The 16792-nt window shown below is 47.1% G+C and overlaps 1 protein-coding gene across 11 annotated transcripts in view; it reads right to left on the bottom strand.

Annotated features, from left to right (window-relative positions):
• MAST3 (microtubule associated serine/threonine kinase 3) overlaps nucleotides 1-16792 on the bottom strand; it is a 342522-nt gene that overhangs the window by 42911 nt on the left and 282819 nt on the right. For all 11 annotated transcript variants that reach the window (XM_069740959.1, XM_069740967.1, XM_069740894.1 and 8 more), the window contains 5 exons: nucleotides 14808-14940; nucleotides 14653-14714; nucleotides 12309-12394; nucleotides 11907-12115; nucleotides 9197-9335 (listed from right to left, as the gene is read on the bottom strand). In XM_069740959.1, coding sequence (XP_069597060.1) covers nucleotides 9197-9335; nucleotides 11907-12115; nucleotides 12309-12394; nucleotides 14653-14714; nucleotides 14808-14940 — 629 coding nt within the window. The remainder of the gene's footprint in view (nucleotides 1-9196; nucleotides 9336-11906; nucleotides 12116-12308; nucleotides 12395-14652; nucleotides 14715-14807; nucleotides 14941-16792) is intronic.

The raw sequence follows: 16792 nt of genomic DNA, 5'->3' as shown, positions 1-16792 counted from the left end.
TGCCAAATGGGAACGCTTATTCAGGTATTATGTCTAGTTACAATACACATACAAAGTGCACCTAACAGCAAAGTTAAAGCGTAATTAAATGGTTATTTTTAATTAATATTTTTAAGCATGAGAAGTTCTGAACTTTTGCAAATCACTTTATTAGGGAATTTGTCTTAATTCCCCAAGTCTTACTCTGAAGCCTGGCCTCAGGAGAATGCCAGTTTGAGCATATGCACATGAAGTTTGTTTTTTTTTTTCTTTTGAGGACGGAAATAATGATGACTTTTAGGTCACATTCATATAACAGTATCTTGGTCAGTAATTCACATCAGTATGTGTAAGCCAAAACCAGGAGTGGGTGATAAATACAGAAGTGGTGACATGTTTCTATTATACTTTCCCTTTGATTGGAAGCCAAAACAAGGAGAGGAGCAAAAACTGATGTAAAATACTGACAAAATACTGACCGTGTGCACATGGCCTAAGCAAAAAAAGAGGAGGACAGAGGTGCTGACTTTCACTGCCAGCATCAGTACACCAAAGGAGTGTGTTCTGATATTAAAGCAGCTGACGGCAGGAAAATAGATTGGGAAAAAGCCACAGGCATGAAGACACATCCCAAACAAAGTGTTGCTGGAGAAAATTATTGAAGAAAAAAGTAGTGGATGCTTTCCTGAAACGGAAAGTACTTGCAAGCAGCATAATACAAAGAATAGCAGGTTTACCCAGAATCCTTTGCAGTAGGCGGAGCTATGCAAATCATCTCTTTCCACCCCAGTCTAATCCACAGCGCTTGGAACCGCCAAGCGTGCAATGCTGCGGATTAGTTTCTAAATTTACACAGCCAACCAATTCCTACCTGTGGACACGTGTTTCGGGCTTTAGGCCCTCATCAGCACAGGGCTGGAATTGGTTGGCTGTATGGAGTGGGGCTCGGTGAGCAAGCGATACATATATGCTAGCCACCTTAGGGAGAGACCCAAGTTGGGCTAAATGTAGCGGGACGAAAGAGACCGAAAAGCCCTCTACTTAAAGGAAATACATAGTGGATGCTTTCCTGAAACGGAAAGTACTTGCAAGCAGCATAAAGCATCCACTATGTATTTCCTTTAAGTAGGGGGCTTTTCGGTCTCTCTCGTCCAGCTACATTTAGCCCAACTTGGGTCTCTCCCTAAGGTGGCTAGCATATATGTAAAGAAAAAAGGAGATTTTTGTGTACTCACCGTAAAATCTCTTCTCTTAGCCTCTAATTGGGGGACACAGGACCATGGGTGTTATGCTGCTGTCCACTAGGAGGCGACACTATGCATAATCTGAAAAAGATTAACTGTGGCTCCTCCTCTGCAGTATACACCCCTGGACGGCGTCAGCCTTCTCCAGTTTTGTGCAAAAGTAGTAGGAGGAACGTGACATGAATAACATAACCATGCCTATAATAAGGCAACTATGTGCGAGCTCAAGCAAATAATATGAGAACTCGACAGTAACAACGGCCCGGAAGGGCAACAGGGTGGGAGCTGTGTCCCCCAATTAGAAGCTAAGAGAAAGAGATTTTACGGTGAGTACACACAAATCTCCTTTACTCTGTCGCCTCATTGGGGGACACAGGACCATGGGACGTCCCAAAGCAGTCCCTGGGTGGGAAGCAATGGACGAATATTGTGCAGACAGGCCGCTACACTTGGGGCACCGCCGCCTGCAGAACACGTCTACCCAGGCTCGCGTCCGCTGAGGACTGGGTATGAACCCTTTATTGTTTAGTAAACATGTGTAGGCTAGTCCAAGTGGCCGCCTTACACACTTGTTGTGCCGAAGCCTGGTGCCGAATGGCCCAGGAGGCCCCTACCGCCCGTGTAGAGTGTGCCGTAACACCGGCTGGAAGAGGAGAATTCTTAAGGCGGTAGGTGTCTTGTATGGTGGATTTGATCCACCTGGCAAGGGTAGCTTTGGAAGCTGGCAGACCCTTGCGGCAGCCTTCCGGAAGAAGGAAAAAAGAGAGTCAGACCTCCGGAAGGACGCAGTCCTAGATACATATATACGCAATGCCCTGACAAGGTCAAGTGTATGCAGAACCTTCTCCACTCTATGAACCGGGACCGGACAAAGGGATGGCAGTGAAATTTCCTCATTGAGGTGGAAGTGGGACACAACCTTCAGAAGGAAGGATGGGACCGTACGGAGAACTACCTTGTCCTGGTGAAAAACCAGGAAGGGCCGTCTGCAGGAGAGTTCCGTCAGTTCAGACACCCTGCGTAGCGAGGTGATTGCCACCAGGAAAACCACCTTCTGAGATAGAAGGCGAAGCGGGACCTCCTTAAGGGGTTCGAAGGGTGGTTCCTGCAATGCTGTCAGGACCAGGTTGAAGTCCCACGTTTCTAGTGGTCGTCTGTAGGGGGGAACCAATCGGGAAACCCCCTGAAGAAAAGTCCTTACTTGCGGCTTGGTAACAATGCGCCTTTGAAAAAGTACTGAGAGGGCTGACACCTGGCTCTTAAGCGAGCCCAGGAATAGCCTGGCCTCCAGACCCGATTGGAGAAAACCAAGTACTTTGGGTAAGGAGTAAGGGAGTGGAGTCTGGCCACGAGATTCGCACCAGGTAAAGAAAGCTTTCCAGGTACGGTAATAGATCTTAGCAGAGGCTGGCTTCCGTGCCCTGATCATGGTTCCAATGACGTCCGGCGAGAGCCCTGCTTGGGTTAGAACCTAGGTTTCAAGGGCCACGCCGTCAAATTGAGAGCCCCTGAGTTCTGGTGGTAGAACGGGCCTTGTGATAGAAGATCGGGGCGGTCGGGGAGACGCCAGGGGGAGTCTGCTGTAAGTTGTACGATGTCGGCGTACCATGTACGTCTGGGCCAGTCCGGTGCGATTAGGATGGTTGGAACTCCCTCTTGCTTGATCTTCCTCACCACCCTGGATATCAGGAGGAGAGGTGGAAAAATGTACAGAAGCTGGAACTGGGTCCAGTCCTGAACCAGAGCGTCTGCTCCAAGCGACCGCGGATCGTGTGTTCTGGCCATGAAGTTGGAGACCTTGGCATTGAAGTGGGATGCCATTAGGTCCACATCCGGGGTCCCCCAGCGATGGCAAATCTGGCAAAATTTTAGGATGGAGAGACCACTCTCCCGAGTCTATTTCTTGTCGGCTGAGGAAGTCTGCTTCCAAGTTGTCCACACCTGGAATGTGGACCGCCGAGAGAACCGACCCTGTGTCCTCTGCCCAGTGGAGGATATGTGACACTTCTCGCATCGCCTGAGTACTGCGGGTCCCCCCTTGGTGATTCACATATGCCACAGCCGTGGCATTGTCCGACTGTATTCTGATGTGAGAGGCTGCCAGTAAGTGATGAAAGGCTCTCAATACCAGGAGGATGGCACGAATTTCCAGGATGTTGATGGGCATGGTAGCTTCCACTGGGGACCACTTGCCCTGTGCCGTGTGGTGTAGGTGCACTGCACCCCGTGGTGTAGGTGCACTGCACCCCAACCCGTCAGACTCGCATCGGTGGTCAGAACCTTCCAATGACCTGTGAGAAAGGATTTCCCCTTTGCTAGCGAGGTTGGCTTGAGCCACCAGTGCAGGGGCCTCTTGGTTGACGACGTTAGCCGGAACTCCCGAGAGAGAGAGGGTTTTTGTCCCAGGACCTGAGGATGGCTAGTTGGAGAGGCCTGAGGCGAAACTGGGCAAATGGGACGGCTTCTATTGCTGCCCCCATCCTGCCGAGGACTCTCATGGCAACCCGGAGCGATCGAGGGGGTCTGCGGAGGAGGGTGCGAACTCCTAGGCGAAGAGCCAGTGCCTTGTCCTTGGGAAGGAGCACTAGACCCCTGGAGGAGTTGAATAGCATTCCCAGGAAGGTCAGAGACTGACTCGGGGTTGGTGGTGACTTTTGTAAGTTGACTAACCAGCCCATGCGACTCAGAGTGTCGATTGCAATTGAGACGCTGAGCTCGCAGTCCTTGAAGGTGGGAGCCTTGATGAGTAGATCGTCCAAGTATGGAATGACTACTATGCCTCTGGAGTGCAGGACGTCCATGGTGGCTGCCATGACTTTGGTAAACACTCTGGGAGCCGTGACGAGTCTGAATGGGAGAGCCACGAACTGGTAGTGGTCCTGGTCGATTGCGAACCTGAGAAACCTCTGATGGGCAGGTGCAATCGGTATATGCAGGTATGCGTCTTGTATGTCTATGGAGGCGAGATATTCTCCCTTCTCCATGGACGCAATGATAAACCGAAGAGACTCCATGCGGAAGTGACGGACCCGTACATATTTGTTGAGTTGTTTTAGGTCCAATATGGGCCGCACACTGCCTCCTTTCTTGGGGACTACGAATAGATTGGAGTAGAACCCTCGGAAGCGCTCGGCCGTGGGGACCGTTACTATGACTCCTGCTTGAAGAAGCGAGGAGACCGCTTGTTGGAAGGCACGAGCCTTGGCCGGTGGTTTTGGGGGGACAGAAAGGAAGAATCGGTCCGGTGGGTTGGAGGTGAACTATCTTGTATCCGGAAGACACTAGTTCCCTGACCCACCTGTCTTCTGTAATAGGCAGCCAGACTTGAAGAAAGAGCAAAAGACGGCCGCGTACGGGTGTGGTGTCTTCCGGAGTCCGTGAGTCATGATGAGGAGAAAGTCTGAGATTTTCCTCCTCTGGGCTTGGACTGGGCTGCTTTTGACTGCCAGGTCTTGTCCGACCTTTGCGTCGACCGCGAGTTGTCCCTGCGTGGGGAACGGTTACTATTTTGTGCTGGACGCGAGACGGACCAGCCCGAAGAATTCTGAAAGGATCGGAATCGAGTTTGGTTACGCTTCTTGTAAGTGCGTTTAGGTTTCAGTTGGGGAAGAGAGGTACTCTTACCCCCGGTGGCGTTGGATATCATCGGGTCTAATTGTTCACCAAAAAGTCACCCACTGAGGTAGGGGAGGTGCGTGAGGGACTTCTTTGAGGCTGCGTCCGCTTTCCATTCCCGCAGCCAGAGGATACGCCGAATTGTGATGGGTTTGATGCTATCCCCGCTACACCTCTTGCCGAATCCAGAGCTGCATGAAGCATGTAATCTGCTACGACTGCTATTTGAACTGCTTGGTCCAACAGCTCAGGAGCGGATGCTTTGAGGCCAGCTTGTAAATTTTTGGCCCAGGCCAGAATGGCCTTGGCAGCCCAAACTGAAGCGAACGCAGGAGCCAGGGATGGCCCTGCAGCCTCGAAAATTGAACGAGCCATGCATTCTACCTGACGGTCTGCTGCATCCCTGAGGGTTGAGCTATCTGGCAGTGAAAGGAGGGTCTGTGCTGGTAGTCTAGAGACTGGGGGGTCCACTTCGGGTGGGTCCGTCCATTCCTTGGTATCCTTCTGTGGGAAGGGGTACCTAGCCTCAAGATATTTGCGATTAGCGAATTTTTTCTCAGGCTGTGAAAACTGCTTTTTAAGGATCGCCTTAAACTCTGGGTGGTTAGAGAAAACCTTAGGTGGCTTCAGAGGTCCTTCAAAGGAAATCTTGTGTTCTGGGGCCTCTGGTGGCGGATCAGAAATGTCCAGCACTCGATGGATGGAAGAAATTAAGTCCTCAACAAGCGCTGTATTGCTAGGAGGGATTGGGATCAGGGACCCCTCCGTTCCCTTGTCTGAGTCAGAGTCACAGATGCCTTCCGAATCCAGTGTATCACTGAGGCGTCCCCTGCTGGGTGAGCTGGGGCGGAGGCCTTCTCTGGTCGGGGATCGCTGCGGAGATCTGCATTGTCTTCCCTGGAAGGGGACGGTCTAGGTGACCTGGAACTACAGTGTCTCTCCCTAGAAGGGGATGACCGTGTGCTATGGGATGACGCAGATGGACTTGACCTATGGGTCCGCTTGCGTCCTGGCCTAGACATGGATATGCCAGGGTCGTCCTGTCCCTGAGTCAAGCTCTCCCTTTGCTGGGTAGCGGTCATAGCCGAGGTATGACTCTGCAGAGCCTGAAGCAATGTGGAGGTTAGGTTATCTATAGACTGCGTCATAGATTGCGACATCTGGGTGACCCATTCCGGCGTGGCATTAGACACTGAGGCATTAGCAGGGGCCTCTTGGGGCTCCGACACAGTAGTCTGAGTGCAGCCCTGGCAGTTTGGGTACGTGTTGCCGCTGGGAAGAGCGGTCCCGCAGGCTGTGCAGAATGCATAATAGCAGTCCTGCCTGGTTCTCTTGGACCTTGAGCCCGGCATAGTGCACAGAGTGCAAAAGGGCTGGCTATGCAGAGCGCCTTACAGGCTATGCAGAGCGCCTTACAGGGGTAGCTATGCAGAGGAACCTTATAGAGGAGCCTTATGGGGAATATGGATTCACAGCCGAGTAAAACAACCCAGCTGTGATCTTACCCCACCAGTTTGCTCCTAGGTCCAGCGCCGAAGATCCACAGTCCTGTGCCCCCCGGAGACTGCTGGCCTGGTCCTGCTGACCGGGAGATGCAGGGTTAATCCTTGCTGCAGTAGAAATGGCAGCTGAGGAAGGAAGGGGGCAGAGAGCTGGATAAAGGCGGCAAAGCTGTGTAAAAACGCGCCCTTTCTGTCTCGATCCACCCCCTCTATAACACTGTAGAGTGTCATATTTGTCATCCAGGGGGCGGGCCGGGGGGCGGAGGGGAGGCTGCAGCTTCAGCTAGGCCGAAGCCGGGGCCTAAATTAGATGCCTGATGCCCAGAAAGGCTCCAGGCCGGCGCGGAAGTCCGGGAGGGGGTCGGATCTGAACCGGACCCCTCCGGATTTGAAGGCAGGATAGCGGTGGGGCTATAAGCGGGAGGGGGGCCCTCTAAGGGGTCCCCCTGAGGCAGTATAGAGCTGGTGCTGCCGCAGATACAGGGCCACAGGGAGCCCTGTGTCTCTATTGTGCCATTCCTGCCTGCACTCCCCCCGGCCCCGACAGGAGCCCGCAGCTGGGCTGGGGTCCCTGGATGCAGGCGCAGTGTGCTGGCCCATTGCTGGGAGCTGCAGAGTGCTGCCTGTACAGGCCCTACCTGAGGCGTCTCAACCTAATGCCCCAGGGGGGGATTAGGGAGGGTGCTGCTGTCACCATCAGGGGGTTTTGTCCTCGCCTCGACCTCAACCCATAAACCAAAAGGAATTGGGGAAGGAGGGGGGTTCTCGACTTCGAACCAGCACCCGAGGGACTGGGGAAGGAGCGACATAGGGAATAGCCATCTCTACTTCAACCGGGCACCCCATTATAGGGGGCCGAGGAAGGAGCCATGCCGGGAGTCTCACAGGAGACCCACTTTTCATCTGTAATCCGGAAAAAAACGGAGTAAAAAATCTTAAGTGTGCCTCCCATGCGACACTAAGCAAAAACTGGAGAAGGCCGACGCCGTCCAGGGGTGTATACTGCAGAGGAGCCACAGTTAATCTTTTTCAGATTATGCATAGTGTCGCCTCCTAGTGGACAGCAGCATAACACCCATGGTCCATGGTTCTGTGTCCCCCAATGAGGCGACAGAGTAATAATAATTAATGGAATAAATCGTATTGCATTCCAAGAACAATAGTTTATTCACTATAGGAATGTCACGTTTTTAGCATGAAAATGTGATTTAGAGGGAGCCTGTCACCAGTTTTACTCCCATCTTCTTAGGATGACGTCCTCTTCTGGTCTTCACGCTGCGGCTCCGGCGCAGGCGTACTTTGTCCTGTTGAGGGCAGAGCAAAGTACTGCAGTGCGCAGGTCCCGGGAAAGGTCAGAGAGGCCCGGCACCTGCGCACTGCAGTACTTTGCTCTCCCCTCAACAGGTCAGACAAAGTACGCCTGCGCTGGAGCTGCAGCGTGAAGACAAGAAGAGGACGTCATCGTAAGATGGGAAGTGCCGGACCAGACGCCCACTGCAGCGGGACCGCCCCCCCCCCCAGGTGAGTATAATCTAACCTCTTTTTCTCATCTGTCAGGATACATCGGGGGCTTATTTACAGCATTCTAGAATGCTGTAGATAAGCCCCTGATGCCGGTTGGCTTAGCTCATCTTTGAATTTGGGGGTGACAGGTTCCCTTTAAAAATCTTGTCAATCACCTTTTCAAAGCATGTAAATGGAGTTCCTACAATCCCTTTATACTCTTGTAGGTGGTCCCTGCATACCACCAAAAAGGTCTTATTGATGTACTGCACTGCTTGCACATTGTGCAGCGGACTGTCCTATGGCTGTCTCCATATAGCGCTTGGTGCCTCCTCAGGCCCAGCAAACACCACCTCACCTATCTACCTGGAAATGGATGGCATCTTCTACGTCATCCACACAATGCTCGGAGTCTTGTGCGTGCACAGTTGAAAAAGAGACTAGGGCAGGTGAAAAGGCTATGAAGGGGTTGTAGGAACCCTGTTTACATGCTTTAAAAGAGGATGAGCAGGGTGATACGATCTAATACTGATATGTTCCCTTCTAAAGTAAAATTACAATAAAAATGTGTGACAAAATATTAAACAAATCTTTCTTTTCTCCATCCAGCATATGATAAATTCCAAACATATAGGCAGATTCCCAGTATAGAATACAACCAACAAATGCTAATATAGCGGAGCATGTTTTAGTTACTAGGCTGATCTTGGGCAGGAGAAATCAAAATCTAGAAAATATGTGTTTCTTCTCCCAAGGAGGTCACGACTCTATAGGTATTCCAATTTAGTTTTCTGCTTTGCATACAAGGCATGCTACCTACTATGTATACAATGTAAATAAGATATGATAGCAATCTGGTCCCTTTTAAAAGGAACCTGTCGAATATTTCATGTTGCCTGGACCATGGACAGCATGAATCAGAGACAGACTCAGCATTTATGCGTTTCATGCAGCGTCTTTTCAGACAAAGCTGCATTTTAAAAAGGTGGCGAAGGACGAGGTGGCTAGGATGACTAGTCACAGGGGTAGGTCAATGCTAGAGTCAAGATTGACAGGTCTCTCCACGTGTGTAGACATTAAGAGACCTGTCAATCTGGCCGAACAGGAAGGCAAAAGCCAGCACTTATGAGAAAAAATGCTTTCCGCTCCAGAGTGAAACATACATATTTGCGGAGCCTGTCTCTGATTCATTCCACCTGTCGTTTGGGCAGCATGAATTATCTGACAGGTACAGGTCACCTTTAAGACTATTAAAAGAAATGCTTGCCTTCCATGAAACCACTAATGTCTTACTGTCATGATGTAGCACACGTAAATACAAGATGCCATTCACAACAACAGAACTATACTAACTTGTCAGGTTTGAGGTCTCTATGAACAATTCCATAATTGTGCAGATATTCCAATGCCAGGACGGTTTCAGCAAAGTACATGCGACTCATGTCAACAGGAAGAGGCCCCATATTCTTTAGAAGTGTAGCACAGTCTCCACCTGAAAACAACAAACTTTTTAGGTGGAATTACAAACAAAGAAGAAACAGAAATTCACTAATATCAGATATGTATCACCATTATGATGCACTAGATAATACGCTTCCACTGCAAAAGTATAAACAGGATTGGAACCAGGACTAGAAGCTGTAGTGGGAAATACTCCATTAACTGGTAATTTAGTGAACAGAAAATTAACTACAATTTTGATCAAATTATTGATATTCAGCCAAAAGTGAATATTTACTTTAATGATGAGAGAGTAGGTAATATCTATCTCCAAAATGCCTGATTCAGGTATTAGAGGCATGTTAGTTTCAGAAGACTTTAAAGGGACGGGCCGCACAGGATGACTGTTCAAACCAACAGTGGAGGTTCAAATAGTAGAGGCTACTAAGGGGACTATCAAATAGTAGAGGCTACTAAGGGGACTATCAAATAGTGGAGGCTACTAAGGGGACTATCAAATAGTAGAGGCTACTAAGGGGACTATCATAAATAGTGGAGGCTACTAAGGGGACTATCAAATAATAGAGGCTACTAAGGGGACTATCAAATAGTAGAGGCTACTAAGGGGACTATCAAATAGTAGAGGCTACTAAGGGGACTATCAAATAGTCCCCTTAGTAGCCTCTACTATTTGATAGTCCCCTTAGTAGCCTCCACTATTTGATAGTCCCCTTAGTAGCCTCCACTATTTGATAGTCCCCTTAGTAGCCTCTACTATTTGATAGTCCCCTTAGTAGCCTCCACTATTTATGATAGTCCCCTTAGTAGCCTCTACTATCATAAATAGTGGAGGCTACTAAGGGGACTATCAAATAGTAGAGGCTACTAAGGGGACTATCAAATAGTAGAGGCTACTAAGGGGACTATCAAATAGTGGAGGCTACTAAGGGGACTATCATAAATAGTGGAGGCTACTAAGGGGACTATCAAATAGTAGAGGCTACTAAGGGGACTATCAAATAGTGGAGGCTACTAAGGGGACTATCAAATAGTAGAGGCTACTAAGGGGACTATCAAATAGTAGAGGCTACTAAGGGGACTATCAAATAGTAGAGGCTACTAAGGGGACTATCATAAATAGTAGAGGCTACTAAGGGGACCATACCCTACCATCGAAACCTTCAAAAAGAACCTGAAGACCCACCTCTTCCGACAAGCCTACAACCTGCAGTTACCACCGATCGACCAAACCGCTGCATGACCATCTCTACCCTCACCTACTGTATTCTCACCCATCCCTTGTAGATTGTGAGCCTTCGCGGGCAGGGTCCTCATTCCTCCTGTACCAGTTATGACTTGTATTGTTTAAGATTATTGTACTTGTTTTCATTATGTATACCCCTCCTCACATGTAAAGCGCCATGGAACAAATGGCGCTATAACAAATAATAATAATAATAATAATAATAATAATAAATAGTGGGGGCTATTAAGGGGACTATCAAATAGAAGAGGCTACTAAAGGGGACTATCATAAATAGTGGAGGCTACTAAGAGGACCATCACAAATAGTAGAAGCTACTAAGGGAACTATCATAAATAGTAGAGGCTACTAAGGGGACTATCAAATAGTGGGGGCTGCTAAAGGGACCTCATACATAGTGGAGGCTATTAACAGGGAGCCATCATATACATAGTGGGGGCAACAAAAGAGGATGTGATACAGAGTGGGGACCACGGTGAGCGCCAGTGTGGGAGCTAAAGGGGGCTATTGTACTGTGTGGGGGCATGATACAGTTAGGGGCAATCAGAGTGGGAGCTACTAAGAGACCATTATACAGTGTGGGGGCTACTTTGGTTGCTTCAAACAGTTTGGGGGTCATTATACTGTGTATAGGAGAACATCATACTTCGTAGAGGGTAGCTGTGGGCCCATCGGACTGTGCATAGGGGAGCTGTGGAGACATTGTATATAAGGGAGCTGTACACAGCTGACTCGGGACATTATTAAATGTTGAGTGGGCATTTATAGGCACACTGGGTACTGTGACTGAAGTGAATGAAGCACATAAGGGGACATTATTACTTTCTAGTGGGCAAAATGTGAACACTTTTCTAGGGTATTTGCACAGGGCATTAATATATTCTAGAGGATTGTTTTACCATCTAGGGGGCACAAAGGAGGTGTTTTATAATGGAAGAAGCACAGTGGTGTGCATTATTATGGCGAGGAGCACGGTTATTGTGCCAAACAGCAGGTGCAGTAATAGGGACACATTTGGGCAGGTTAGGAATTGATGGGGATGGTGATAGAAATATAAGAAGCCAAATGTGTCTTTGTTGTAGACTCTGCAGACAAGTTATGGATGGTGTGCAGATTTCTGCTTTTATCTTGAGGAAGAAATTTATGCATGGATTTCTAGAGGGTCTTACAAAAACTTCTGAAGAGTGGAATCTGTTATTAATTACCATGTGTGAGTAGTTCCAGCGTTTTCGATTGCTAAACTGTTTAAAACTTATAGAAATCGAACACAGTTTTACATTTTATATTACTTTAACAATACATCTCAATATCAGACGAAGAAAGGTATTAGAATTGGTTATTGAGTAGCGAGTTACTTACCCTCCACATACTCCAACACCATGCAAAGATGTCTTCGGGTTTCGAAAGAGCAGAACATGCTGACAACAAAAGGATTCTCAGCAAAGGTTAATATGTCTCTTTCAACAAATACTTGCTGGATTTGGTTTCTTAGGATCAAATTCTGCTTGTTAATCTTCTTCATGGCGAAGCGTTGGCGAGTCTCTTTGTGTCTGACAAGGTATACAGCACTACCAAGAGAACAAAAACGGACACAACTTACAGAATTTTTCTTACACAGGTTTTATTATAAAATAGTAAATTATAGTTTTCTAAGGAAACCACTAACATATGTCAAAATATTTTTTTCTTTCTTGTCAAGGGAAGCATTTAAATAATCTAGAGTAAAAGGTTTAAGAAAAACGCAGGCTTTCTATCACATACCCATAGGCGCCATTGCTTATCAATTTGATAGTTTCAAAATCATTCTCTCCTGGTTTCTTCCTGGTCGGAGTACTTGTAATAGAAGTCTGAGATATAAAATCAAAGCATTCATGCAAAACTAAAACAAAATAACCAAGCAGGTTAGTTATACATTTCAAAATCCCATCTCTAACATTTAAGACATAGGTCATAGATGCGGGTACCAAAAATGGGACTCGCAACCACCTTAAGAAAGACAGTCGGAAAGATATTAATAAAGTCCTGGAAGTATGTGAGCATAAGTCAGGGTCCTAGTCTCGAGATTGATGCATGTCCCACCATTTGCTTCTCCATAATGTATGGCATATCCTTACAAATGTATTGGGAACACAATGAGACGACTACCGAAATGTGGTCTCTACAGGACAGGAGGCATCATCCTAATAGTTAAAGATTTTTTTGTATAGATAGCCATTATCTGCCCCCCTAAGGATATGTGCATCTACTTCAAAATGGTAGTAATACAAACGTCAGCTCAGGGTGCAAAAATACAAGCCCTCACATAGCCCCATTGATTAAAAAAAAAAAAAAAGTGAAAATGTTATGGGTCTCAGAAAAGGGTGACATATGCACTTTTTTTTTTTTTTTTTAAAGAAATTGATTTTTTTTCTTCTGCCACTTACATTTTAGCCATTTTTTTTTTAAATATACACACCATTTTGTCACCGCCATAACAGTACTACCGTATATACTCGAGTATAAGCCGATCCGAGTATAAGACGAGACCCCTAATTTTGCCACAAAAAACTGGGAAAACTTAATGACTCGAGTATAAGCCTAGGGTGGAAAATGCAGCAGCTATCGGTAAATCAGCAGGTTAAGCGTTTTTGAATATCCATATTGAATCAGGAGCCCCATATAATGCTGCATACAGTTCATGGTGGGCCCCATATAATGCTCCATACAGTTTATGATGGGCCCCATAAGTTGCTCCATACAAAATACACCCCATACAATACTGCACAAATGCCGATTATGGCCCCATAAGATGCTCCATACAGACATTTGCCCCATATAATGCTCCACAAATGCGGATTATGACCCCATAAGATGCTCCATACAGACATTTGCCCGATGTAATGCTCAATAAATGCTGATTATGGCCCCATAAGATGCTCCATACAGTCATTTGCCTCTTGTAATGCTCCATAAATGCTGATTATGGCCCCATAAGATGCTCCATACAGTCATTTGCCCCATGTAATGCTCCATAAATGCTGATTATGCCCCATAAGATGCTCCATACAGTCATTTGCCTCATATGCTGTTGCTGCGATAAAGAAAAAAAAAAAAAAAAAAAATCACATACTCACCTCTCGTTCAGGCCCCCGGTACTTGTTATACTCACCTGTCCGCGTTCCACCGCCGAGCGCCGCTGTGTCTTCCCCATCCCCAGCACTGACTGTTCAGGCAGAGGGCGGCGCGCACTAATAGCGTCACCGCGCCCTCTGACCTGAGCATCAGTGCAGAGGATGCAGAAGACGCAGCGGCGGCCAGCGACGGTGGAACAGGGAGCAGGTGAATATATACTCACCTGCTCCTGGCACAGTCCCTGCCTCCCCGGCGGCGGTGCGGCAGCTTATTTCCTGTATTGAGCAGTCACATGGTACCGCTCATTACAGTAATGAATATGGAGCTCCACCCCTATGGGAGTGCAGTGGGGTCCATATTAATTACTGTAATGAGCGGTACTATGTGACCGCTCACTACAGGAAGCTGCCGGGGAACCAGGGACCACGCCAGGAGTAGGTGAGTATGCTTAGACAGCTGCCACTCCACCTCCCCTGCTGACCCCTGGGTATGACTCGAATATAAGCTGAGAGGGGCAATTTCAGGCTTAAAAAAATGGGCTGAAATTCTCGGCTTATACTCTAGTATACACGGCAACTTTGAAAATCATAGATAGGCAATGTTTACTGCATAATGAGTGCTGTAGAAAGAATACCCAAAAAACTATTGTGAAATTGTGATTTTTGCTGAATTTCAAAGCACTTGGAAATCCGTTCCTTTTCCAGTACATTGAATGGTAAAATAAACAGAACAATTCAAAATTACAACTCATTTCACAAAAAAATAATCCTTCATACAGCTGTGGACATAAGTTAAAAAAAAAAGTTACGGCTTTCGGAAGAAGAGAAAAAAAAATAAAAACTCAAAAATGGAAAAATTGCCTGGTTGGGAAGGTGTATACAGAAAAAAAAATCAAATAAATATGCTTAACATAAAATCCAGATTTCAATAAAAGGTCGTTTTCTGATGACACATTCTATTTAAATGTCAATAAATTGTCTGTCTCAGGCCTTACATCTTGGAATTCTTCCTGCTGCAGTGTGGATTCAGAATCATAACTATCCAGCTGAACAATCTCTGTAAAAAGAGAATGGCAGATTATTATTAAATTTTTCAAAGTCTCACCATAAAAATAAAGGATACAATGACACCACACAGCTAATAATTCACCTTCTAGTGGATCCTTTGCGAGCCCCAATTGGCTGATGATGTAACGTGGAATGTCAGTCTTTATACCCTGGCCCTCCTTGGCATGACCCTCGGCAGCCTCTAACAAATGGTAAAACTGCTCTGGATCAAATTCCTAGACAGGAAAAAAAAAAAAAAAGTCATTGAGAAAAAAAAAATGTATTCAGAGACCGACCTAAAGGACCAACCCTTGGGTAATTGCAACAGTGCCCCATGATAAATAAGAACACCATACTCTCACCTCCTGAATCAGCACAGCCCCAGCAATGTCAGTGCTCACACTTCTCTCATCCGAAATAGTCCAGTCCGAGGGAAGTATGAGCGCTGCAGCCCATCAGTGGTCACTGTTGGATCGTTCGTGACATAACACGACGCGAGTGCCGATGACACCGTGCGGAAATTGGTCGAATAATGCTGGTCTGGGAGGTGAGTGTACGATGTTTTATATTTTACATTGGCCATTATATTATTTAAAAAAATTATTATTTACCAGCAAAGCCTATAATATAAAAAGAAAATAACTAAACCTATTATCAGCTGCTAAGAAAGTACTGACATAGCGGCAGCAGGTAAAGCGATTTTTTTGGTTATTATTGCAAAAAAATTACCATTAAAATATTAATTTATAAACAGTTTTTATTTTAACTTATTTTTTATTACCATATAGGGGATGGATTAAAACCTAAATTCAAGTATTTGTGGGGGGTTGGGGGGGGAGGGGTGGGAGGAGGGAGAAAGAGAAAGGAGTCTTAATAGGAAAAACAGGATTTTTGGTTGCTTACCGTAAAATCTGTTTCTCAGAGCCTTCATTGGGGGACACAGGAACCATGGGTGTATGCTGCTGCCACTAGGAGGCTGACACTATGCAAATAAAAAAGTTAGCTCCTCCTCTGCAGTGTACACCCCACCAACTGGCATTATGCACTTCAGTTAGAGAGAAAGCAGTAGGAGAAAAACAATAAGGTTGAAACATATCCACAAACATGAGAACAGTAAACGTGAGAACAGTCATAGAACACAGAACAACAGAAACTGAATAACATGGGAGGGTGCCGTGTCCCCCAATGGAGGCTCCGAGAAACAGATTTTACGGTAAGCAACCAAAAATCCTGTTTTCTCTATCGCCTCTCATTGGGGGACACAGGAACCATGGGATGTCCCAAAGCAGTCCTTGGGGTGGGAAAAACAGACTTCCATCAGGTCAGAGGACTCACCACTGCCACCTGCAAGATCCTTCTGCCTAGGCTGGCGACCGCCGAAGCGTAGGTATGGACTTTGTAAAATTTGGCGAACGCGTGGATGGAAGACCAGGTTGCCGCTTTGCAAAGCTGTAGGGCGGAAGCCCTGTGGTGTACCGCCCAGGAAGTGCCGACAGCCGGGTAGAGTGAGCCTTTATCCCAGGAGGGGGCACTCTGTTCTTGACCCAGTAAGCCAAAATTGCCGTTCTGATCCAGCGAGCAATAGTCGCCTTGGAAGCCAGCAGGCCTCTACGCGTGCCATCAGGAATGACGAAAAGAGAATCCGTCTTCCGGAAAGAGGCCGTTCTAGCCAGGTAGATCCTTACTGCCCTGACGAGGTCCAGCTTGTTCAACAATCGCTCCAGAGGATGAGTTGGAGCTGGACAAAAGGAAGGTAGAACAATGTCCTCCTTGAGGTGGAAGGTGGAAACCACATTAGGAAGGAAGGAAGGAAGGGGAAGGCCTGAGGACCACCTTGTCCTGGTGGATAACCAAGAAAGGAGGTTGGCAAGAAAGGGCTGCCAACTCGGAAACGCGGCGGATAGAAGTGATTGCCACAAGAAAGGCCACCTTCCAAGATAGAACTGACAGGGAAACCTCCCTGAGAGGCTCAAAGGGGGAACCCCTCAGAACGTCCAGCACAAGATTTAAATCCCATGAATCCACAGGGGCCATGTATGGAGGGACAGCATGGGCTACTCCTTGAAGTAAGGTCTTAACCTGTGGCCG

The sequence above is a fragment of the Ranitomeya imitator genome, chromosome 1, assembly GCF_032444005.1.
Source record: "Ranitomeya imitator isolate aRanImi1 chromosome 1, aRanImi1.pri, whole genome shotgun sequence".
NCBI lineage: Eukaryota > Metazoa > Chordata > Amphibia > Anura > Dendrobatidae > Ranitomeya > Ranitomeya imitator.
The sequence above is the reverse complement of the archived record's forward strand: the minus strand, read 5'-3'. Positions and strand labels throughout refer to the sequence as shown.